Consider the following 25,036-nt stretch of genomic DNA (forward strand, 5'->3'; position numbering starts at 1 on the left):
GGAGTTAAATCCAGTTGGTGGCCAGTCATGAGTGATGTTCCCCAGGGCCCAGTGCTAGGACTGCTTCTGTTTCACATCTTTATTGATGACTTGGATGAGAGGATAGAGTAAGTCTGCAGATGACACTAAGCTGGGTGGGAGTGTTGATCTGCTTGAGGGCAGGGAGGGTCTGCAGGGGATCTGGACAGGCTTGGCTGGTGGTCCAAGGCCAATTGTATGAGTTTCAATAAGGCCAAATGTTGGGTTGTGCAGTTTGGCCACAACAACCCCAGCAGCTCTACTGGCCTGGGGAGGAGTGGCTGGAGAGCTGCTCAGCAGAGAGGAACCTGGAGGTGCTGATTGACAGCAGCTGAATGTGAGCCAGTGTGTGCCCAGGTGGCCAAGCAGGTCAACACCATCCTGGTCTGCATCAGGAACACTGTGACCAGCAGGACCAGGGAGGTCATCCTGCCCCTCTGCTCAGCCTTGGTGAGGCTGCACCTTGAGCACTGAGTGCAGTTCTGGGCATCACAGTATAGGAAGGACATTGAGGTGCTGGAGAGGGTGCAGAGGAGGGCAAGTAATCTGTAGGCAAGTAGGAGTTTGGAGAACAGGTATTATGAGAAGAGGCTGAGGGAGCTGGGACTGTTCAGCTTGGAGAAGAGGAGACTGAGGGAAGTTGCTCTCTCTGAGAGGAGGTTGTGGTGAGGTAGGTGTTGGCTTCTTTTCCCTGGTGACTGGTGGTAGTACAAGAGGAGATGGGGTCAAGTTGTGGCAGGGAAGGTTCAGGTTGGATATTAGGAAAAATTTCCTCACAGAAAGAGTGATGAGACATTGGAACAGGCTGCTCAGGGAGGTGTTGGAGGCACAATCCTTGAAGGTGTTAAAAAAAACAGGTGGGCGTGGTGTTTCAGGAGATGGTTTAGTGGTTGCGGATTGTAGGGTGGATAGCTGGACTTGATGATCTTGAAGGTCTTTTCCAGCCTTGATGATTCTGTGATTCTGTGCAAGTACAGCCTGAGTCTGCCAGACTCACCAATAATATCACCATTTCGTAAGTAGCCAAACAGAGAAAAAGCCCAGTGTTTGAAGTGTATGAAGTGCCAGCAGAGAGCTGAATGACACTCTACTGACAGGCAGAAGATCAGAAGCAACCATTTGAGTCCTGTCTGAGAGAAGCTGGCAGCAGGGATGATCAGTTATAAATTAACTCTGAAATCCATCATCAGCTGGTGGAAAACTGTTGCTTGTCAATATTCTTGGCAATCTCACCCTTAGATTCCTCCTTCCCCCTCACTAATGACATTCGGTTTTGCTGTTTCCCATTCCTTTCTCCATCACAGCTGAGGCCCTCGTTGCTGCTTGACTCAGCCAGCTGTCTGTTAACATATCAGCATGGAGAATATGGAGGTGTGAGGGCATCTGCCTCCAGCTGCTTACTAGCAGTCTACAGGTGACATTTAAGAGGCCTCTGTCACTCTGTCAGCAACAGAGTTAGCCACAGCAGCCCTCACCCTGCTAACTGCTTCTAATTAGGCCATTTCTGTCAGCAACTGCCAGGAAAAGTGAGTGGTTGCTGCATGAAGACACTGTCATTCCCTGTGCATTACAGTTCAGTGTCCCACTGAAGAATTTTTTGAGAAAGTGTCTTTGTTTTCCTTTTCAGCAAACCCCTGTGAGCTCCACTGTCGCCCGATAAATGGCCATTTTTCAGAGAAGATGCTTGATGCAGTCACTGATGGCACCCCTTGCTTTGAAGGAAGGCACAGCCGAGATACCTGTATTAATGGCATGTGTAAGGTATTGGGTATGTTTGCATGTTTCTTTCTCTATGTTTTCTTTTATAAAGTTATGGGAAAATCTTCATACAAACTTTTTGAAGGGTTGAGGCCAATTGCTTCATTTAACCACATTTTTAATGATCATGGAAACAAGTTTATAGAAACAGGTTTTCCAAGTAGACATAAGAGTAATTTCCATAATTTTTGATGAATCCACTAGACTGAGTGCTAATTTCTTCTGGTGCTTTTTAATTGCTCCCTACTTCTTCTGTTATTTTAAAACATCAGTTTAAGAAATGTGTTTGACGAGATGTTTTCTCAAAGAATTCTAGCTTTAGAGTTGTAGCTGATGTCATTACTCTGTGGGGTTTTTTATTGAAACATTACATATTAGGTAGCAGTTCTGAACTGACTTGTAATAGGGTGAGACATTTGCACTTGAATACAGTAAAAATTATTTTAGTTTACAGTAGTAAATTGCATAATGCTGTACAATGAGATAACAGGCAAACACAGAATACATGTTGGTTGTAGGTTTCTAGGATGATGGGTGCATCTGTGGCATTTGGAGGTGTGTTCTGTAAATGCAGTTACAACCAACATCTTAACATCAGTTTTAGTGCATTTCTCATAAAAGAAATGGGTACTTTACTTTTGGGAATTAATTTACAACTATGATGAATTTGTTCACAGTGAAGATTTGCATCCTGTACCTGTTGAAGCCTGATAGCTTTTTTGCTTTTAACATCTTCGGAAACAAAAGCAGAACTTGGTGTCTCATGGCAACTATATTAGCTTATCATAGGATGCTTGGGATTTTATGTCTTAAGTCATTGAATTATATAAAAATGCAACTAGAAGGGACTTCACTAAGATTCTGTTTCATTCCGTAACAAAATCATGTTCATTTATGTGGTCCATATTTATTGTATTTGAACCTAGCCTGGCCTTCCTTCAGGTACCTTCTTAAATTCCTGTCTGTCTTATGAACAGCTTTGAGTGGAGGAGGTCAACAAGATCTATCAGTAATCTAATCTAAAATCATCACTATACTATGACTAGTTTGCTATTTAAGTGTAGTCCTCCACACTCATCCTTTAAATGTAACCTTTTCCCTTTTATTTAGAAGATCTTTAAGGCACATACCTTATCTTCATGTGTTTTAGATCGTCCGTCACTAGTGCACTTTTGATTCTTACTTACTGTCAGTTGCTCCCCTCATGTTACTAAGCAAAGTTATTGCTGCCAGTGGACATTGAGCTGTGATAAGTACATGATGGAGAAGTTTTGTCAAATATGAGCCATGAAGGCTAGAAAAGGCAGCTTACATGTTGTACAGACTGAGAGTGTGCAGATGCTGAGGGAGGAGGAGATGGCATCTCTACCAGGCATGCATCTCCCAAGGAGTTTTAATAGGCTTAAATGACCTTCAGTCATGCAATTCCATGAGCTGTTCTCTGTGGTAATTCACAATTGTTAAGTTCAGAGGCTAACATTGTATTGGAGAATTAGACAGCTCTGCAGTACTTTGGAGGAAAGTGTTTTTTTCTCTTGCTGAAAAGCAGATGACACATTCAAGACTTTTTGTGGTAGCTTCGCTGCCTCTCACTATGGTTCAGTCTTCTCCTCCCACTGCTAGCCCAACAGGGCATTGGTGCAGATCCATCTAGACAAATGGTAAGAAAAACAGGTACATCGTCATGGCCAGCATGACGTGAACACAGTTTCTTTATCTGGAGACCAGTGGGGAGACTAATGGAAAGAAGAGCTTAATAGTGCAGTGTGACATCCACGGAACGTTGATATTCAGCAATAGTACATCCAGGCTGTATCCTCAGTGACAGCAAGGACTTTTTGTGTCTGACCCCTGCTGCCATTCTGCCACAGAAGTCTATCCCTCTGCAAGTGGCAAAAGGGTAATGTCTCTGGCTGTTTTCCCTTCAGCCATGGAGCAGCAGGAAAGAAATTGTTTCTCCTTCCTGTCATGCAGCCAGGCAATTCGCGTCATCGTTTCTGCCTCTGCACTGTCTGCTGGGGCCAGAAATGAAGCTAGACTCAGGTGTGTGAAAATGGCTCTTGGGGAATGAGGCTGCATGGAGGGATAGTAATTTGCTCTGTACGTGCTGTGGCACACGGTGGTTGCTGTAGCACAGTATGTTTCACTGGCAGGGAGCGCTCAAGACCATATGTGTGCAAAAGAATCAGAGCCTATTTGCTGAGGTTTTTTTTCTTGCTCTGTAAGCCACAAAAGGGATCTTTGGATCACTTTTACTGGGCAATTTGTTAGAATTTTAAGGCTTGCTGTTTAAAGCAGTGTTAGACAATATACCTATTGAGTATCTAGGGGAATCAGAAGAATGAGGAAAGCAAATAAAGAGGAGGAGGAAGCATCTAGAAATTAATCTGATGGTTGACAAAAATAATGGGATATTCGCTGGAACAGGAAGGTAAAACATGGCCCGGAAATTAAAGTTCATGTAAATGTGCTTAGAGTGAATGACTGTGGGAGCTGTTTATTCTGACACATGAGAATATTCACTTTGTGATGGTCATTAATGGCCTTATGAAATTAGACCCAATTGCTAGATGTGAAGGTCATTCTTTGCACCACCAGCAGCACCCCAGAGCTAGGAAATTAAGAGAAGGCTTTGTTTACTGTGACACAGTAAATTGCCTGCCCTGCTACATTTGTCTGCAGTGCCTTGTTCTTGAGGATTCGTGCACCCCACCCTGCCACATAGGTAGGTGATGTTTGGTCAGAGAAAAGCTATGTTTCACAGGGATTCTCTTCATGTCATAGTGATGTCTTATTTTGATGCCATAAATATGTTGCCTAAAGGAAGTGTATGGCCAAGTGGGAAGGATCTCAGCTGATTCTGACTGAGCTGATACAGAGTATAGCCCATGCAGAAAAACTAATTGGCACCCCAAAGGTAGGAAAGCAGTGATACTGTTGTGGTGCTGCTGGTCTCATTTACTAGAACCAGTGCAGTGGTTCAGAGCTAATTTGTTTAGCATTTGGGGATTTTTACACTACACAGTGCTCACAAGGGACATCAGCTCGTTGATGTTACTTTCAAAATGTCTCATTCACAGGCTGAACTAGATAAATTATTTGTAGGTGCAGCCACTCAAACAAGCAGGAACAGTAAATAAAGATGAACAGAAGTCTTCTCAAGAACATGCAATTTCTATTGCAAAATGCTAATTTGGCAAAAATACAGTTTGAAGACAAATCATTATACAACATTAATAATGTTGTGTAAGAGCAGAACATGAACAGCAAGGCTTTCATTTCCAGATTTTCCTCAGGTTTCTTTTCTATATGCATACAATAGAAAATAAACTTCAACTTTCAGGAATCCCCAGAGAGGCTGGCTACTCCTCAGGCCTACTAATACATCTGATAACAATTACTTTACTAACCAAGTGTAGGTGATTAACAAATGCATACACTCATGGTACAATAAATATATGGCAGAATACATCTCTTTAATAGCTACCTACCTGCTTCTTTAAACTCTTACAAAGTATTAAAAATAAACTGTAAGTGCATCTGTAGACCGCAGGTGGAGAGTCAGATCCAAAGTCTTGGCAAGATAAAGAAACATCCTGCTCTTATCACAGTGGCATCTGTGTACTTTTAATACTTCATTAAATCCATCCTTGGTTGAGTAGCTTCATGCTTGCAGGCAAAAATGCAGTCACCTTAATGTATGCTTATCTGTGTAACATTCTGTACTGCTCATATATGTGGTGCAGGGTGCTGAGATGTCTCTGTGTGAAAAATGCTGCAAAACCTTCCGTTTTTTTAAAGTAACCTTCACTGTAAGGAGGGGGAAACTGAGGCTGCTGCAGAACCTTTTGGATGGCCATAGTTTTTCGGTACAGGTGTCAAAGGTTCTGACTAAGTCATGGCATTAAGTGATGGATGAGTCTTTTTTGAATCCAATATAAAAATGCAAATGATGTGGTTTAACACCATGTTACCATTTGTAACTTGAGGCCTTCCCTTGCTTCCCTTTTTGCAGCTTCTTTAGCTGCATTGAATCAGTGGCGTGCAGATGAAAAGCTTAGGTGTTCCTTGAGCTGAAAATGATGGAAAAATATTAGGCAGGAGATTTTCTCATCAGAAGGTTACAGTAGCTGATCTACTGAATGTAAAATAAAATCAGAATCAAAAGAGGGGATACCAAGATTTTCATACATCAAGAGTGTTAGAGAAGTTGGCAAGTGTCACATCTAAGTATCACATCTAAAGCTTATTTTGACAAAAATCAGCTGAGAGAAACTTTATATACCAACAGACTTAGGGCTATTAGTGTAAAGCACAGGCCACCAGATACCTATTAACAACCAGTCAGTGTTGGACATCAGTTTGTGTTCTGCAACCTTGTTAGTTTTTAAAGAGATGCAAAAAACACCCCAAAAGGAAATTAAGATTTTGCTGAAGTTTAAAGTCATTGGTGCACAGTAACTTTGGTTTGATCAAGGCAGAGGTCTTGGCCTGACTCAGTATAAATAAATTTTTATCCCACTTTCTTCCTTTCTCTGAACAGGAAAGTCACTCTTTACTAGATATTTATTTAGCCCAATCCTCCTTGCTGGCAAGCAGTAGAAGCAGCTTCGTGCCTGCTCAAGAATTTTTCTATGTCAGGAGGTTTGACTGCAGTGGAGATTCTGCACTGCCTGAGGACCACAAAAAGCTGACACAGAAATTTCAGTTTTGTCACTGCATTGTATTCCTGGAAATCCATGATTAAAAAGAAACCAGACAAAAAACCTAAATGTGTTGGCGAATCCTGGATGTTGAGAACATTTGTGTAGCACATTTTCATCTCAAGTAACTGTTCTCTCCTGTGTGTTTCACAACAGGGTGGTGGTTTGTTGCTTCTTTGTTTTTCATCTTCATATAATACACATGAGTTTTATGGAGATAGAACAATCTCTGCTATTAGTTTGGTTATGTAGGTTTTATACTCTTCCACAAAGTTGATTCTCCCCCTTTTGAGAAATTACACTGAAGGCAATTATACATGAACTCCCAAGTATTTCATTGTGGAGGCCACATTTATTCTGAAACTGTTTTTCCTTCTAGGCTGTTGGCTGTGATTATGAGATAAATTCCAATGCTACTGAAGACCAGTGTGGAGTTTGCCTGGGAGATGGCTCAGCTTGTCATACAGTGAAGATGATGTTTAATCAAAGTGAAGGATTTGGTAAAATGAGTTCTTTTATTAAACTCTTCAGTTGGTGAAGTGATTTATTTACATGAAAAAAGATTACCTGCTTCTCATTGCAAATTGGGTGATTGATCTGCATAGGAAATTGTAAATTAATGATTCACAGTGAATCATGCTTCTGCCAGAAAAGATCTGTTGTCTGTGCTTTTTAAGTTCACCCTGTCTAATAAAAATTATGTCAGAGACCAACAAGCACTATGCAAGTTACACAGATAATACAACCCAAAACAGCAAGTGCATTTACGAAACTAATTTAATTTACCACCTTATAAAATCTGGACCAAATCTCTGGAGAGTGTAAAGCACCAAGAAAATTTTGGGATTCATTTCTAAGTGTCCTAAAGCTGATGCCACCGGCTCTGGTGACCTTGTGTTACCTCCTCCCTGTGCAGAATTTTGCATTTCTGGTTGCTCTAAAATTTTCTGTGGAATGCCTCTGACTTGAAAGGGGAGAAAAGGAACTCCCTGTAGGGTGAAGGTGGTCTGAAACATCAGTCAGAAAACTGAGCCTTTCTTTACTAACTGCAGTGAGACATTGAGGCTCTATGTTGCTTCGTGTGGGATGCATGGGAGCCAGAGAGTCTTAAAGAGGGAGTGGGAGAGTAAAACTGAATGAGAACCATGGCAGTGAGTTGGAAATAGAAGAGACAGCCAGGATAAACAGCTTTGAATGCGGAACCAGGACAGGAGGGGAAGATATGAGAAAACAGGGCACTGGAGAATGTGCTTAGAGCAGGGACTGTGGCTGAAGAAAAAGACTGGTTTAGTGATGAGAAGTCTCAAGAGCAATAATTGGTACCATACATGAGGGTGTGGCTTTGGCTGGCTTTTGTGTTTGTCAGTTTGTTTCAGAAATTTGCACAAATATGATTTGTGCTAATAATTTGTGGTTCATTGATACATTCATCCATTTTAGAAGCTTATAGATTTAATTTTAATTTTAAATATTAACAGTATCTGAGAGTTGCCATTTCACTGCTGTGAATGGATGTACCAGGTTTTACAGCTGACATTGTGATTGTTACTGAATCTCAGATCTCTAGATCCTTATCAGATGAAACCATATAACCAGAAACAATTACATAAACACCATCCACATAATTTTTAAACAAAAATTTATTATGTTGAGTTACAAAAAAAGCTTGCTGCTGATTAGCTTTGCTTTCACAAGCAGATAACATTCATTGGGAATTATTGTGAGGTTCTGGGAAATCAGGAGGTAATTTAGCAAGTGAAAAAAGGGAGGGCCAAGGAGAACGGAGTGTGATACATTGACCAGACAGTAGAATCTATCACAAAGCAGTGACAATACATTTAAAATCAGGTTTATGAGCAACTGAAGGTCATTCATACAAAAATAATTACGCAGAAACTTGCTCGGCTAAAGATTTTATGTTACAACAGCAAGAAAATAATGTCTTACTGATTTTATATTTTGTGTTGTAAAAAATGTTATTCTAATTACATCTGAAAAAGAACCTACTGGAAAAGAACACCAGCGTGTCAAAGCCAAGCTGTCAGGACATGACACCATTAAGATTTTCCATGCTGTTTTAATTTGGCCCACTTATGAATATGCCTTCTAATCAAGTCTTTAGTTACACATTCACACACTGCGTTCATAACACTTCTCCACCCTGAATGAATTGAGAGAATTATTAGGCCTTGGTTACTTGTAATAGACTTAGACTGCTGGTTTCCTATAGTAGAAGTTATTCAGTAATTCTCCAGGTTTTGCTACTTGTTTACGTATGAAAGACTGAAAAGTCTGGATTTACACAATCAGTCCAGGAAACTTGCAAAAGGTGACATCCAGAAAACTTGCCCTCCTGAACGTAAGTATTTAGGGGAAAAAAAAAATGAAATATATATACATATATATAAAAATTCTTACTATAATAAGGAAGAGATGGAAATAGATCCTTTTTTTGTAGCATAACCAAAATATGACATTAGAACCAATACTTATCACCCCAAAAAAGAGCTGAAAATAAAATTCAGCTGTTAAAGACTTTACTGCTTTACCTGCTATGACAGCAGGTTGTTGTCCAGCATATAGGTGCTTCTGGTAGGTGGAGGGCGTTGATACTGAAGTATACTGCTTAGTATACCCAAATGTTTTTTATCTTCCTCATGTGAGTGACTAACCAAAGGTGATAACCTTATTTCACAAGAAGGGTGAACAGGATTTGAGTCTCAGCTGTGACCTCATGCTGTGTGTGATGAGAATGGCAAAACAGGTATGTTCCAGTCTTGAAGTAAAACATCACAAACCACAGGGCACCTGCTTGTAGAGCTGTTATCTATGCCATTCTTAAAGCCCAGCCAGGAGCAATAGAAAGAAGGGTGTCTGAGTTTGTGTTCAAATTTCTATGTGAAATTCCTATTTTTACAGTTCAGGAGTGATGGCAATAGCAGTTCCCTGTAAGGTGAGAAGCAGAGAACCTGGTGTTGTATATTGCCTGTGGTGCAAACACAATTCTCTAATACATGCTGTGGGTTCATTTTTAAACCCCTCTTTCTATAGATAACATTATACATGAAGAGTTGTTGAAATTCCTTATGAATATCGGTAGTTTATAAACATGTGTTTGACTGATTATAGTAATTTGAGGCATTTGAATAATGTTCCAGTTATTGTAGCAAGTCTGTCTATGGAAAAACAGGCATGGGAAAATTAAATTACTTGAGAGAAGGTACATGGAATTATGCACATACTGGTATGTTGGTGACTAATGAAAATGTTCCTTGCAAATTGAAAATACCTTTCTGACAACAGACTTAACTTGCTGGGACCCTCTGGCATTTCTCTTGATTACTCACATTGCAGTATGCCAGAGCCCTTGGGTGTGGTTATGGAGATGTTGGTGCTCATGTGTAGAGTAGATTTCCCCTGCTGGAGCTCAGAAGAGTGTCTCCATATCCCTTCTAAATGCCATTGTCATTGTCTAAACACAATTTATATTCATATTGCTCAACTGGTGCTGGAAAATCTTGCTTGCAAAGTCACACTTTTAACTGAGATACAAGCTCTGTGATAGCATATTTGTATATGTTTACAAGCTGATACTTTAATAATGTTGCCCATAAGTAAAATGCAATGGTGTTTCCCTTGTTCACCTCTGTCAACTTTTCTTTTCTCTTAGGGTATGTTGATATTGGTCTAATTCCAAAAGGTGCAAGGGGAATCAAAGTCATGGAAGTTGCAGAAGCAGGAAATTTCCTTGCTGTGCGAAGCAAAGACCCAGAAAAATATTACCTGAATGGAGGCTTTATCATCCAGTGGAATGGTGAATACAAAGTGGCAGGAACAGTATTTCAGTATGACAGAACAGGAGATCTAGAAAATCTGACTGCTCCAGGACCCACCAATGAATCAATATGGATTCAGGTAAATAGGAGATCACTAGCAGAACCTACTGGGTTTGAATGGCAGCAGAGTGTGCTTGGGCTCTGAAACTGAGGCTGGAAAAATATGTATATTTGGATATAAACCACTGTATTAGCATGCTGTCTTGCAAAAATCAATTGAACTATTCTGAAAAGAAATTTAATACCTTGCTTGAGAGGGTTCTTCATCCTGGCTGAAAATCCATGTCCAGTGCCATAGTCTGATGACTATTATAAACTGATATAATCCAGTGGTGCCACTAGGAATCCTGCCACCTGTATCTTTTAGTTCTTTGCTCTAACTTCCTTGTCTTTTGTGCTAGCTTAGACCAACAGGAGGCTGTGATGTGAACCATACCCAGAGGAAAGGTAGCTGTTTATCACAAAAAGGTAGCTGATGTCAGGCTGTGAACAGTGAGACCAAGGGAGGGCTGACATCAGTGACAGTTTGCACTGATTAGGAAAGTTCAGCATTAGATAGATGGATTAACAGTTCATGGTAAGTGAAATGGATCCATTTAGTATCCACTGAGGTTGCATCCTTTTATTTCTTCTTTGTTGGTTAATAGATTCTAACTCAAATGTAACCAACTTCTGTTAATTCTGCGAATTAGTTTTGAGTTGCCCATTTGTTCTCTGAATGTGTCTTCCCTGGCTAATTTGCCTGTGTACTCACCATGCAATTAAAATAAGTATTAAGTGATGGGAACCACTTTCACACTTTGAACATCTGGGAGAAGATACACAGGTTCATTGCTGAAGTCTTTTATCCCATGACAATTTTTTATGTATCTCCCTCTGATCAGTCAACAGGTAGATTTCTTGAGGGGCTCTTCTAAATTGGAATTTTCCTTCTTAATCCAGAAACACTGAAAAATAATACTAAAGCAGTGTCTGAATTAAGTCAGTAATTTTCTGACCTACTGGTCCTTCTGTAACAGCTACTTCAGAAGGGTAGGAACATGATAATGATGATAGGCAATAGCTCTTAATCAGCAGCACATTTGGCAGTGCCTTGGATGGACTGTGCTTTATCTTTTTACTGTCAATAGGATACCAGCTCTGCTGACCCACTTACTCCCACCTATGCTTGCCAAAGTGCATGGCAAGCAACAGTGTCCTAGGAAGATACACGTGTGCTGCTGTCAGCACAAAAATGGGAGTTTCACTGATCTGCTTTACTGAACTGGTAGTAGTCTCCAAAGGGGGCTGCCTTAAGCCTTGCTGTTTCTTCTGCTTTCATGCATTGAAAGCTTCGAGCCAGTAGATTGTTAAAATTGTAAGTAATTAAAGAAATAACACTTTTTCCAGCTACTTTTTCAAGAAACTAACCCAGGAATCAAGTATGAATATACTGTACGTAAAGAAGAGAGTCATGAGAATGAGATTGGAGAGCCAGAGTATTTTTGGCAGTATGGAGACTGGACAGCCTGCAGTGTTACCTGTGGAAGAGGTAATTCCTTGCTTTGTTTTTCCATTGCTCTTTGTCATTGGCAGATCTCATCTGTGCTTATCCAGACAGCATTCTCAAAGAGGTAAGGTTCTTTAATCTGCATTAGACAAGAAATCAGATCACATGGTTGCAATAATGTAGTTTGGGTTTAAAATAAAATGTTATTAAATCATTTAGGGCAAATGGGTTTCTTTTTGAAATTCCCAACTGCTGTGAACCAAAATGAAAACCTGTAGTTTTCTTTTCCTCATAATTTGTTGCCAGTATTATTCACATCAAGCAATACTAGCTTATGACATAATCTTATTTCCCCATTGAGTCTTTCCAATGTGTTAACTACAAAAAATATTCTTTGTTTCTGTCCTGCCTTGATAACCAACAATGCATTTCGTACATTTCTCTATAATTACTTTAAATCAGTCTTGAGAATTTAGATATCTTTGCCACGCTCAGTACAATGGCTTGGGAATGGCAACAGTTACATAGTTTTGTACAGCATGTTAAACCACAGAAGAATAGTGACCTGATCTGACAGCAGGTCTAGAAGTTTGCCTTTGTTAGTGCACAGAAGATGCTAGCAGGAAAACTGTATTTTAGAAAGTCAACAGTTGAATGAGATAAAGTTAATGCTTCCAGTAAACCAATGATGATAAAAAACTTGAAGGCTTCTTAAAAAAGTTAAGGTTTTATTCCATCTTTTGTGGAAATAATTTTTAAAAGATGAGAAGAATGTTGTGTATGAAAAGAAGTCTGCACTCGAGGGGGGAAGAGATTCCAATCTCCTGTCTGAATTAATTAATGAGTTTCACTGGACAGAAGAGAAGTCCTGGAGATAGGCAGGGAACCTTGTTCTTTGACACTCTGTGTGAAAACTGTACAGAGCAGCAGAAGATCAGTGTTAGAGTCAGTGGACAAACAACATGAAATAAGTATTTTTCTAATGCTAGGATATTGCTTGTTTTTTATGTAATTATTGCATTCTTTAGCTACTTCCAAAAGGAAAGAATAAGACAAACAAATGTTGTAACAAATCTAACTGGGAGCCTAGAAGCAGTGATGATTACAGGAGGAACTATTTTTTAAACTTTCCTGTCAGGGAAGACACTAAAATAATGCATTTTCAGTGATTTGCACAAAGGACATTGTACTGCCTTAATTTTAGAAGATTAAGAGTTCTAGAAGAATCATGTAAATTACCCCATTGCAATAACACATTCCTTTATATTAAAAAAAAAAATTATATATGATGGACGTACTATAGAAATGTTTATATATACATATATATATATATATGTTTGTGCAACTATTTGTATGGGGGACTGGGGCGGGATTTTTTTGAGACGAGTCTCTAGCACAAAATAACATGTACTTTCTGCTTGGTGGGAAAAAACCCTCAAAAACATTGTCTTTAAATAAGTATCCAAAATAGGTGTTTTGCTTAATTACATGCTGTATATTTTAGTTCTGATACCTAGCTGTGATTAGTATTTAATTAAACAATTGACATTATTAAAATAAAATTTAAAAAAAAAGATGGGGGGGGGTGTTATGGAACTGTTTATTATATTGTTTTGGTTTTGTTTTTTTTTTACATCAGCAGCACTTTTCCCAGAACTGTTTCTCACTAAGTAAATTATAATCCTCTGGATAAAGAACTGTGTGATTGGCTTTGATTTCTAACTGTCACATGGATTACTTAAATAGAAGACTGCAGGATATGGGTGGTTTTTTTTCATTTTTTATTTGATAAGTGGCTTCCCCTCTTTATTGTGTTTGGGCTCTTAATAAATACTTCTTGAGCTCATTGTCTTCGTCTTTGCATAAATACAAATTTCATGTTTCAGGCAAGATTGTAAGCTTACTGAGAGGAGTTTGCAGGGGAGCCAAGAGGTGCATCACAGTTCAAAAAGGGCACAGAAGCCTTCCCAGTTCTCTACATTCCTTCAGGGACAAGAGAAAAGAAATTAATAGACCCATTGCTTTCTTTCCTCTGGTGTGACTAATTTGTAAAAGTAACTGAACAGGTCTAAAGGAGGATGTGATCTGCTAAAATATTGCATGGTCAGGGTATTGTTGCTTACTCCCTGCCCAGAAAAAAAGGAAACCCAGGCACAGATCTTCAGTACCTCATCTGAACAAGGGCAGCTTGGATATTACAGTCTTTCTACAGCTTTCTGCAGGTACCTGATGCTTCATCTGATTGTTCTCCAGGCTGTCTGAATGTGGATCAGCTGTGCTGTTTTCATATTAGCGTGGCACTCAGTCTGAGCTTGTTGGCCCTCCTAAGCACCACTACGCACCAGTTTAAACCAGCAGGTTTATACCCAGATCAGAGCACAAATACATCCACAAAAACAACTGAAGCATTGCTGCATTTAAAAAAAAAAAAAAAAAAAAAAAAAAGCAGGGAAACTGTATTAGGAAAACATTAGGTCTCCATCCTTGTTTGGAGAAACTCTGAAGTCCTGCTACCTTTAGCAGGGAAGTAAGAAGATAATTAAAAAATAATAACAATTAAATCGACCCGTTTGGAGTTACGGAGATAGAAAAAAAAAAAAAAAAAAAAAAAAAGCAGGGAAACTGTATTAGGAAAACATTAGGTCTCCATCCTTGTTTGGAGAAACTCTGAAGTCCTGCTACCTTTAGCAGGGAATACAGGCACGATTGTGTCACACAATTATGCATTACTGTGGTTTGATCCCCCTGAGTTCAGTTCAGGACCAGAAGGCAGAACTGAATGTTCCCAGTGTTGCTGGGTTAACCAACATGCTTCTCTGACTCCCACAGAAGAGACTTCTGGCTTTGAATGATTAAATTGATTTTATCTGAGCATACAGCCTCTTTAAATTCAGAATTTGCTGCCTTTGGCAGTAACAGACCTGTTGTACCAAATCTCAGGCAACTGGAGAGTTTTGAAAGGTTTGTAAGGTAAAGTGCATTGAAGTAGGCATCATCTTCTGCTATCAGTGTGCTGCATGATAAGGCTTACTGAAGACAAGCCTAGAGTGGGAGTCAAGGAGATGAGAGAAATTGCATTTTTTTTAGACTCAAGATAGTAGTAAAATAAACTTCAAGGAATTTTGTAGCTATAATTTGGTAAATAATAAACCAATAGTTTCTTCCAGATAAAGGGGAGGGCCAAGAAAGGTGAACTGTCGAACTAACTTTGACAGTCACAAGCAATGGGAGAAATTCACACTCACCTTTTGTTCTCTTAACAAACCTGGACCTGCCTAAAGATTCAGCATAGGGTCTCTCATAGTGACTGGTCAATGTGGTAGAAGTAAATCCAAGGGCACTTTCATCCTTTGTAGCTACAGAGATCAGGACAATGCAGACAAGTGCTTTCTGGAGCCAGCAGAGTGAAGCTGAATTAGGGAGTGACAAGTGGGGCTACAGGCATGGGAATGCACTGGTGCAAGAAAGCATCTGTCCTAAGAGAAAAAATACAGTTTTAACCCTGTGATACAGCTCCTTATGCAAGGGAAATTTGCCTGGAAAAAGACACAATAATCAATAATAACTTTGTAGAGTAAATCTCTTCCTTTCCAGAATTAATCCAGGGCAGCTCCCTGAAGATGTTTTCCAAAATATTCTGGGCCTCAAGGGAGCATCGTGCTGTACCCTGACCCAGATCCATTGCTACTGAGAAAGAGAAGATGCAGATATGCTCATGTTTTCCTAAATTTCTTTCATGTGCCCATGACTTTTGTAGTCTCAAAGAGTGGGCCTAGCCAGTCTACAATAACACTATTCAACAGGGAAAAAATATTTTCTGAAATACCAGTGTTTTCTGTAGCAAACATACCTACTACTGCCTGCTGGGAACAGAACACATTGCAGTACCTGATACCTATTTGCAGTACAGAAAACAGTTCAGTAATTACAATGCAATCATTTCATGGCAAACAAATGCCAGAGGGGTTAATTCATAATAAAGACTGCAGGCTCTGCTCAGTCATCACTCCAGGGTATTTTGACTCTCTAGCTGCCATTTACTTTATGCAGAAAGGTGCTTCTTTGCACACTGAGCAGTGTCCTGCAGACTGCTGCACCCTCTGGCCAAGAGCCTGCCCCTCCAGAGTCTACTGTCAAGAGAGCATGTAAAAGCCCCTAAGCTTTATAGAGGAAGATTAATGTAATGCCTCACTGAGATTTATTTCTGGACAAACTACCTATTATTCTTTCTTTAAATAATGGTCAGTTAGAATTTACAAGTATAAATCCTTCGTCCTTGCTTAAAGGCTTTAATTGTCTTTCTCAGAACTAGCTTTGAGTAGTTTTGAACATAAGAAGAAGTGCAGCAGAGCTGCAACTAAAAGAGAGTATTAGAAAATCTCAACAGCTTGCTGCTCCATAGGTAACATCATTAATTGGCAAATTTTCAAAGCTTTGCAGAATGACTCCACTGTAAGACTTGTTTGGGGGGTTAATTGTTATGTGCTCTCTAAATCCTTCACCATTGTTTTCAGGGCTACTTTGCAAAACAATCTCTAGGTATTCCTGAACTAAAATGTAGTACTAAACTTGTAGCACTGATTTTAGAAACCAAAGGTCACTGAATTTTCCTTCATCATTATGGGTCTAAGTTTTATAACACCAAGAATGTGAAGGTTGGCTCTTTTGTACGTAGACTCACAGAATGGTCTGAGTTGGAAGACACCTAAAAGATCGTCTAGTTCCAGCCCCCCTTCATGGACAAGGACAAGTCCCACTAGACCAGGTTGCTCAGAGCCCCACTGAAGCTGGCCTTGAACACTTCCAGAGATGGAACTTATACAGCTTCCTTAGGCAACTTGTGCCAGTGTCTCACCACTCTCACACTAAAGAATTTCCTCCTAGTATCTAATCAAAATCTCACTCAGATTGAAACCATTCCTCCTTGAACTATCACTAGAAGCCCTTGTAAAAGGTCCCTTCCCAGATTTCCTATAGGCCCTCTTCAGGTACTGGAAGGTTGCTATGATGTCTTCCCAGAGCCTTCTTGAGGCTGAACAGCCCCAACTCCCTTAGACTGTCACCATAGCAGAGCTGCTCTAGCCCTCTGATCAACTTTGTGGTCCTTCTCTGAACTCTTTCCAGGAGCTCCATGTTCTTCTTATCTTTAGGAATCCAGAACAGGACACGGTGCTCCATGTGGGGTCTCATGAGAGTGGAGTAGAGGGAGAGAATCACTTCCCTAGACCTGCTGGCCACGCTTCTTTTGATGCAGCCCAGGACACAGTGGCTTCTGGGCTGCAGGTGCACATTGCCAGCTCACGTTGAGCTTCTCATCAACCGAGATGCTCAAGTCCTTCTCCTCAGTGCTGCTCTCAATCCATTCTCCACCCAGCCTTTAACTGTGCTTGGGATTGCCCCAACCCAGGTGCAGGACCATACACTTATTCTTATTGAACTTCATGAGGTTGACATGGGCCCACCTCTCAAGCCTGTCAAGGTCCCTCTGGAGGGCCTCCCTTCCCTCCACTGTGTCAACCTCACCACACACTTTGGTGTCATCAGCAGACTTGCTGAGGGTGCACTCAATGCCACTGTTCATGTCACTGACAAAGATGTCAAACAGCACCAGTTCCAGTACCAACCTTTGAGGAACACTACTCGTCACCAGTCTATACTTGGACATCAAACTGTCTCTTTGAGTGCAACCATCCAGCCAGTTCCTTGTCCACTAAATGGTCCATCTGTCAAAACTATGTCTTTCCAATTTCGAGACCAGGATGTCATGTGGGACACTGTTGAAAAATTTGCACAAGTCTAGGCAGCTGATGTCAGTCGGTCTCCCCTTGTCAAGCAGTGCTGTAACCCTGTCAGAGAAGGCCATCAAATTTGCCAGGTGTCGTTTCCCTCGGTGAAGCCATGTTGGCTGTCACCAGTCATCTCCTTATGTAAAATGTGTACTAGCATGTCTTCCAGGAGGATCTGCTCCATAATGTTGCTGGGCTCAGAGCTGAGACTGACTGGCCTCTAATTCCCTGGGTCTTCCTTTTTTCCCTTTTTGAAAATGGAGGTTATGTTTCCTCTTTTTCAGACAATGGAACTTCGCCAGAACACCATAATTTTTCAGATATAATGGAATGTGCCTTTGCAACTTTATCCACCAGTTCCCTCAGATCTATTGATGCATCTCATCAGGTTCCATGGACTCATACACCTTCACATTCTTTAGATAGTCTGTATCCTACTCTTCTTCAGTGGGCAGATCTTCTTTCTCCCAGTCCATGACTTTGCCTCCTGTAGCTTGGCCAGTCTAGTTTGGACAGACTATACTAGACTAGACTACACTGGGGAAACTGAGGCAAAAAAATTGTTGAGATCCTCAGCCTTCTCCATAGCCCAGGTAATCAGGTCTCTTGTTTGTTTCTGGAGGGGACTCACAGTTTCCCAATTCTTTCTTATGACCAACATACATATAGAAGCTTTTTACAGAATCATGGAATCTTCAAGGGTGGAAGAGACCTTCTAGATCATCAAGTCCAGATGTCAGCCCTACATCCCCTTGATGCCTGAAGCGCCACATCTACCCATTTTTTTAACACCTCCAGGAACAGTAACTCCACCACCTTCCTGGGCGACTTGTTCTAATGCCTCACCCCTCTTTCTGTGAATAAACTTTTCCTAATATCCAATCTGAACTTCTTCTGGTGAGGAGTTCTATTATTTGTTACTTGGGAGAAGAGGCCAACACCCGGCCACCTCTCAGGTAGCTGTAGAGAGCAATGAGGACTCCCCTCAGCTTCCTCTTCTCCAGGCTGAACAGTCCCAGCTGTGACAAACTGACCTATGACAAAGTGACCTGCTTGGTTTATGCAGGGGGAGCAATGGACATCATCTACCTGGACTTGTCCAAGGCTTTTGATATGGTCCCCCACAGCCTCCTCCTGGAGAAACTGACTCGTTACAGCCTTGACAAGTGATCTGTGCTGTGGGTGGGGAACTGGCTGACAGACCATACCCAGAGGGTGACAGTAAATAGTTCCTCCTCAAACGGGCAACTGGTCACAAGTGGGGTCACTCAGGGATTGATACTGGGCCCAATGCTGTTTAACATCTTCATAAGTGACCTGGATGTTTGGATCAAGAGCATCCTGATGAAGATTGCTGATGACACCAACATGAGTGGAGAGGTTGACACTCCAGAAGGAAGAACCACCCTCCAGGATGACCTGGACAGACTGGAGGAGTGGGCCAGCAGGAAACTTATGAAGTTCAATGGGCAGAAGTGTCAGGTCTTGCACCTGAGAACACATAACCCAGGAGTGCATTTCAAACTGGGATCCACCTCGCTGGAGAGCAGCACCATGGAAAGGGACCTGGGGGTCTCACTGGATAACAGGCTCAACATGAGTGACCAGTGCTCTGCAGGGCCAAAGAAAGCCAACAGGATGCTGGGCTGCATCAACCAGGGCATCACCAGCAGAGATAAAGAAGTCATCATCCTGTTCTACTCAGTGCTTGTCTGACCACACCTGGAGTATTGTGTTCAGTTTTGGTCCCTGCTCTACCAAAAGGATGCAGACAGGCTGGAGAGGGTCCAGAGAAGGGTCCCAAGGATGATCAGAGGACTGGAGGACCTGACATATAAGGAGAGGCTGAGAGGACTGGGTTTGTTCAGCCTTGAGAAGAGAAGGCTTCGAGGAGACCTTATTACCATGTTCCAGTACTCAAAGGGTGGCTGCCAGGAAGATGGAGACTCCCTGTTTACAAGGAGTCACATGGAAAAGACAAAGGGTGTTGGACACAAGTTGCTCCTGGGGAGATTCTGATTGGACAGAAGAGATAAATTTTTCACCATGAGGACATTAAAACATTGGAATAGCCTGCCAAGAGAAGTGGTAGATTCCCCCACATTGCACAGTTTTAAATCCCAGCTTGACAGGCTGCTGAGCCACCTCATATAAACTATAGTAGTACCTAGAAAGGTTGGACCTCATGATCATTGAGGTTCCTTCTAACCTGGCATGCTATGATTCTATGAGTCTATGATTCTCTGATCTGGCAGTTGTAATTCTTGGTATATTTTTTCCTAATTTTTTTTTTTTTTCCTCCCAGAAGTATTTGTGGGATTTTTTTTCAAAGATTTGGGATGCTACACTTCTGTGTAAAGAAAGAGGGATGTGGGAAGGGCTACAGTGCAATGAGTAATGAGGTGAGAAGAATGGAGTGGGATGTTCTCACTCTAGAGGAAAAAGCAAGATCTTTGCAGTGGCATTATGACTGCAGGACAATGTCTGATGAACCAAGGGCAATGAGTACAAGATGGAACATAGAAGTTCCATTTAAATATGAGGAAAAACATCTTTACACTGAGGGTGACAGAGCACTAGAACAGGCTGCCCTGGGAGGTTGTAGAGTCTCCATCGCTGAAGATATTCAAAACCAACCTGGATGCAGCCCTGAGTAATGTGCTCTAGGTGATCCTGCTTCATGGGAGAGTTGGACTAGATCTCTAGAGGTCCCTTCCAACTCCAGCAATTCTGTGATTCTGTGAATGCAGCCAGCATCTTTGTGCATTCAAAACAGTTATGAGCATGGACTAGTTAGAACTGTGGTCAGAGGGAAGTGAGAGGTGAATTGAGGAAACAGTTACCCACTCAAAGCCATGTAGAAATAAAGTAAACATTGTGTCAAATATTACTGAGGTCTAAAGTCTTAGAATTTTCCATCTGTGATTTAAACAGGGTGTTACACTTTTAAGTTATGTAGCTGTGGAAAGGTTTGGTAGGGCAAGGTCAGTGTAAGGTGACTAGTTTTCTACTTTTGGAGTGTTTCCTAGTTGAGCTTGCTCAAGCTGAAAGAGACAACTTGTGTTTCTTTATGTCATTGTATGTATAGCTACAGATGCATGTGTGTGTCAATATATGCATATAAGATTCCTTTCTACTTTGGAACTGAACTGTAGACAGTCACAGTAAAAAAAACCAAAACAAAACAACAAACTGCATTTGTGGCTTCTGTTAATATATAAATCCATCACAGAACTTTCCAGATTTTGAAACTACAGTGGGAGTTCAAATAGCTTTCTTAATAAAAATGGTTTATGTGAATAAATAAATTTATTGATACCAGCAATCAGGAAACATTTTATGAGAATGTACAGCCACAAAAACCTTTCCAAAGGTTTATGGTGGTTTTAAAATGAATTACAGCAGCTGAAGTCACACTAAAAAAATTATCAAAGTGAAAGAGTTCTTTTATTTGCATTTGTGACAGCAACATATCATAATTTTGAAAGGGGACAGAAACATATTCCTGTGAACTACTTTTTTTTACAGCTGGCAGGAGGATTGCTAGCTATTACAGTTACATTTTTCTCAGCATAAAAGAGACCACCTGTCCCTGGGAGTCCTGCGCTGAACCAAAACGTTTTCTGCTGCTTCAAGTCCCCTAGGGAGAAGAGAGAGATACATCCAGCCACCCTGCAGAGTCATGCAGCTACTTCCACGTCGTGTATCCTGGAGCTTGAATGCCTTAGTGAAGAGTATTAGTGGGAGCAGAGGGCTGCAGTTCTAAGCCTGCCTTCTAGGGAAGACTAATCCTTGTTATCGCAAACCAGCCTTCACGTATGACTGGAGGAGACTCAGTCATCAAATCCTGTGCTGTTGTCAGTAATTGTCTTACATGTCTCAGCTGCAAGTCTCAAAGTATTCTAATAACTGTAGCATTTCCTCACAGTGTCACAGACATGATATCTTAAGGTGCTATAAAAATGAGATCCAGGTTTCCATCTGCTTCTATGGAGTGACCCACACATGCACAGAAAGTGTTAAATTTCCTTATGTTGCGGAAGCCTTTTCCAGTAACATCTAACTACAACCTTCCCTTCATACATCTAGTCCATGCTCAGTTCTCCCAGCAAGAGTTGCCTCTGTTACTAGCTTTGGATATTCTAGTATTAGAGTTGCCATACTGCTTTTTTCTGTTTTTCTTTTGTTGTTGTTGTTGTTGTTTTGTTGTTTGTTTTCTTGTAAGTAGATTGTTAAATTTTGGAGAGGGGAAAAAAAGATTAATGCAGTGAAGTTACTTAAAGCAAGATACCCATAATGCTAGCATGAAATTTTAGGAAATACATTTTGATTGCCATATATGAGGATATTGGTGTAGAGAGGAAAATAAGTGTATGTGGTATAGCAGGCTATTTTAATATTTGCCAGAAATTATTACTAATAGATTACTGTTCTTATCTTCAAGACATTTTCCCACACGAATTATGAGGAGGGTTAAGGCAACCAAAAGCTTAATTCCCAAACATTCTGCAGAGTAGCCTAAGACATTTCCCTGACACCATAGTAACAGTGCTGTTAAGCTCTTGGCTTCCCAGGAGAAGGATAGAAGTCACAGAGATATAGTAACTTACTGTCTTTATATTAATTACTGTGAATTAATAACACAATTAATTTAACAAGAGTTAATAAACTAGCTTTCTGCTATCTTTTCAGGCCTTGGGATTTGTTTGGGCCTAATGCCACTGTTTTAATCCCTCTATATCAGCCTGTAATATGGCAATACTTTTTTTACATCAGGTTTACAGCACCAGATACACCTCAAATTATTGCAAAACTCTGGAAAGCAGCCCCAGGAAACTGACTTTCTTTAGATTCACACTAGGATAATGCAATGTTTTGGTTCATGGTTCTTTCTGTTAAATTTGTGGGATTTTTTTTTTGGTGGAACTAAGCTAGATTGTTTATGTGAGATGTCTCTCTGTCTGTTATCTGTACTGTGATTTGCCTCTTCTGTTGAGTGCTGTGTATTAGTTATTCAGAAAAAATATTTTCTCCATCATATTATGGCATAATCATTTTTGGTCAAGATTTGTACTAAAACTTCTTAAAAGTATAATTCAGTATTAGGAGTGACAGGGTTATAGTTTTTCTGATAAAATTGAGTTTGTAGTTGACTTGAAAAGCCTCCCCAGAAGTACAAAGATAAGGTCAGCAAAAATACCCTTGCTATGAATACCCTGCTGCCCCTGTGTTTCCTCTTATCTGTGAGTAATCTAAGTGCCATTCCTAGCTCTTTAAATGTGCTTCAGGGCCTGCAGGAGCCCTTTCTTGGGCTGACAACTAAATTGAGATTAAGAGAAGAGCATTCTACTGTGTTGCTTGGGCTATCTGGTCCAGAAGAGTTCTGCTTAACACCTTTTCAGCTGTATTAAAGGATGCTCATACCTGATTTAGCCCAGGCATTCAGCAGAACTGTCTTGGCAGCTCATGGCTTTGACAAGTGTACAATTCACTGGGTAAAAACTGAGCTGGTTGGCTAGGCCCAAAGAGTGGTGGTGAATGGAGTTAAATCAGCTGGTGGCTGGTGGCAAGTGGTGTTCCACTCAGCACTGGGGCCAGTTCTCTTGCATGTCTTTATCAATCATTTGGCTAAGGGGATCCAGTGCACCTTCAGTCACTTTGCTGGTAACACCAAGTTGAGTGGGAGTGTTGATGTGCCTGAAGGTAGAAAGTCCTTGCAGAGGGACCTGGAGGGGCTGGATCAATGGGTGAAGGCCAAGTGTATGAGGTTCAACAAGGCTGAGTGCTGGGTCCTGCACTGGGGTCACAACAACCAAGGTAGTAATCATCCCCCTGTGCTGGGCACTGGTGAGGCTGCACCTCAAATCCTGTGCTTGGTTTTGGGTCCCTCACTACAAGAAGGACACAGAGGGGCTGGAGCAAGTCCAGAGAAGGGCAGCAAAGCTGGTAAAGGGTCTAGAACAAGTCTTATGAGGAGTAGCTGAGGGCGCTGAGGTCATTAGTCTGAAGAAAAGGAAGCTGAGGGAAGGCCTTATTGCTCTCTACAACTGCCTGAAAGGAGGTGTAGCCAGCTGGCGGGGTCAGTCTCTTCTCCCAGGTAACAAGCAGCAGAACAAGAGGAAACGGGTTCAGGTTGCACCAGGAGAGATTTGTATTGGGTATTACGAAAAATTTCTTCACTGAAAGTGTTGTCAGGCACTGGAACAGCCTGTCCATGGAAGTGGTTGAGTCGCCATCCCTGAAGGTGTTGAAGAAACGTACTGACCTGGTGCTTGGGGACACGGTGTAGTGGCGAGCTTGGCTGTGCTGGGTTAACCATTGGGCTTGATATTAAGGGCCTTTTCCAACCAAAACAGATCTATGGTTCTGTGATCCTATAAATTCCACAGCTGTTCCTGGAGGTGGAGCAGGACCAGTCCATGCTCCCGGTGCTGCGGCGCCGTTCCCAGCCTGCCTGGGCTGCGGTTAATTGGTTAATTGCCCCGTGTCTCTCGCAGGGCTGCGGCGCCAGGTCGCCCACTGCATGCGGAAGGGAAGTGGAGTCATCAAAAGCTCCTTCTGTGACCCAGCCATCCAGCCAAACGGGCGGCAGAAGACCTGCTACGAAAAGGACTGTCCCCCCAGGTAAGGGGTATGGGAAGGGCTCTGCTAAATAGCAGCCTTAAGCCAAGGAACATGTTGCTTCCAGTGCCAGATTCGTGGGGCACCTACAGCCTGCCATGGTGGGAGCTCCCAAGGGTTTCAGAGCGAGGTGGCAGACACCCAGTAATGGGCAGACTAGGGGTGAGCTCCCTGTGAAGTTTCCAGGGCAAGTTACTGAGCAGTCGGTTACTGAGAGATTTCTCTCCCGCCTGCATAGATGCTTTGCTCAGTTTAGGGGCAGGTGTGCCTGAAAACCATATAAATTCTTATTTATTTTAAAAATCCTATTATTTTCTTCACTCAGGTGATAATGTATTGTTGTGTATTCCAAAACTAACTAACTTGCAGAAATGTTTTTTTGAGCCTTTTAGTGCCCTTTTAAAGTATCTTTTGATACTCCTTAGTCCTTTATTTGAGGGACGGGAGGGCAAGTGGAAACTAATTATTATACCCTCTTTATACCACTTACTATTTGGCACATTTTTATCATATCCCTTCTTATTTTTCCTTCCAGAAGATTGCTCTTAACCTTTCTTCATTCTGTGATCTCATGGGAATAATTTTTTCTTTCTCCGCAACATAATTTTAATACATCTTCAACTATGTTTAGCAAATAGGGTAAGGAATACTAACACATACATTCCAGGTAACAGCAGAACTGTGGGCTTGTAGAACAGGCACAGATTTACTGGAAGGGATCAATATTGGTTTCAGTTTCATGCTTCAGGTACTGAAACATCTTGCTTTTGTCTTTCATCGACTTTGCTAATTGTTTTTCATGGTGTTTGCAATGCCAGTCTTTCC

At 41.2% G+C, this 25,036-nt stretch overlaps 1 protein-coding gene across 1 annotated transcript in view; it reads left to right on the plus strand.

Annotated features, from left to right (window-relative positions):
- ADAMTS12 (ADAM metallopeptidase with thrombospondin type 1 motif, 12) overlaps window positions 1-25,036 on the plus strand; it is a 154,829-nt gene that overhangs the window by 109,471 nt on the left and 20,322 nt on the right. Inside the window, exons 13-17 of the mRNA XM_010008766.1 lie at window positions 1,646-1,779; window positions 6,859-6,979; window positions 10,150-10,394; window positions 11,705-11,846; window positions 24,088-24,214. Coding sequence (XP_010007068.1) covers window positions 1,646-1,779; window positions 6,859-6,979; window positions 10,150-10,394; window positions 11,705-11,846; window positions 24,088-24,214 — 769 coding nt within the window. The remainder of the gene's footprint in view (window positions 1-1,645; window positions 1,780-6,858; window positions 6,980-10,149; window positions 10,395-11,704; window positions 11,847-24,087; window positions 24,215-25,036) is intronic.

This window comes from Chaetura pelagica, unplaced genomic scaffold (genome assembly GCF_000747805.2).
Source record: "Chaetura pelagica isolate M959 unplaced genomic scaffold, ChaPel_1.0 scaffold31, whole genome shotgun sequence".
Taxonomy (NCBI): Eukaryota; Metazoa; Chordata; class Aves; order Apodiformes; family Apodidae; genus Chaetura; species Chaetura pelagica.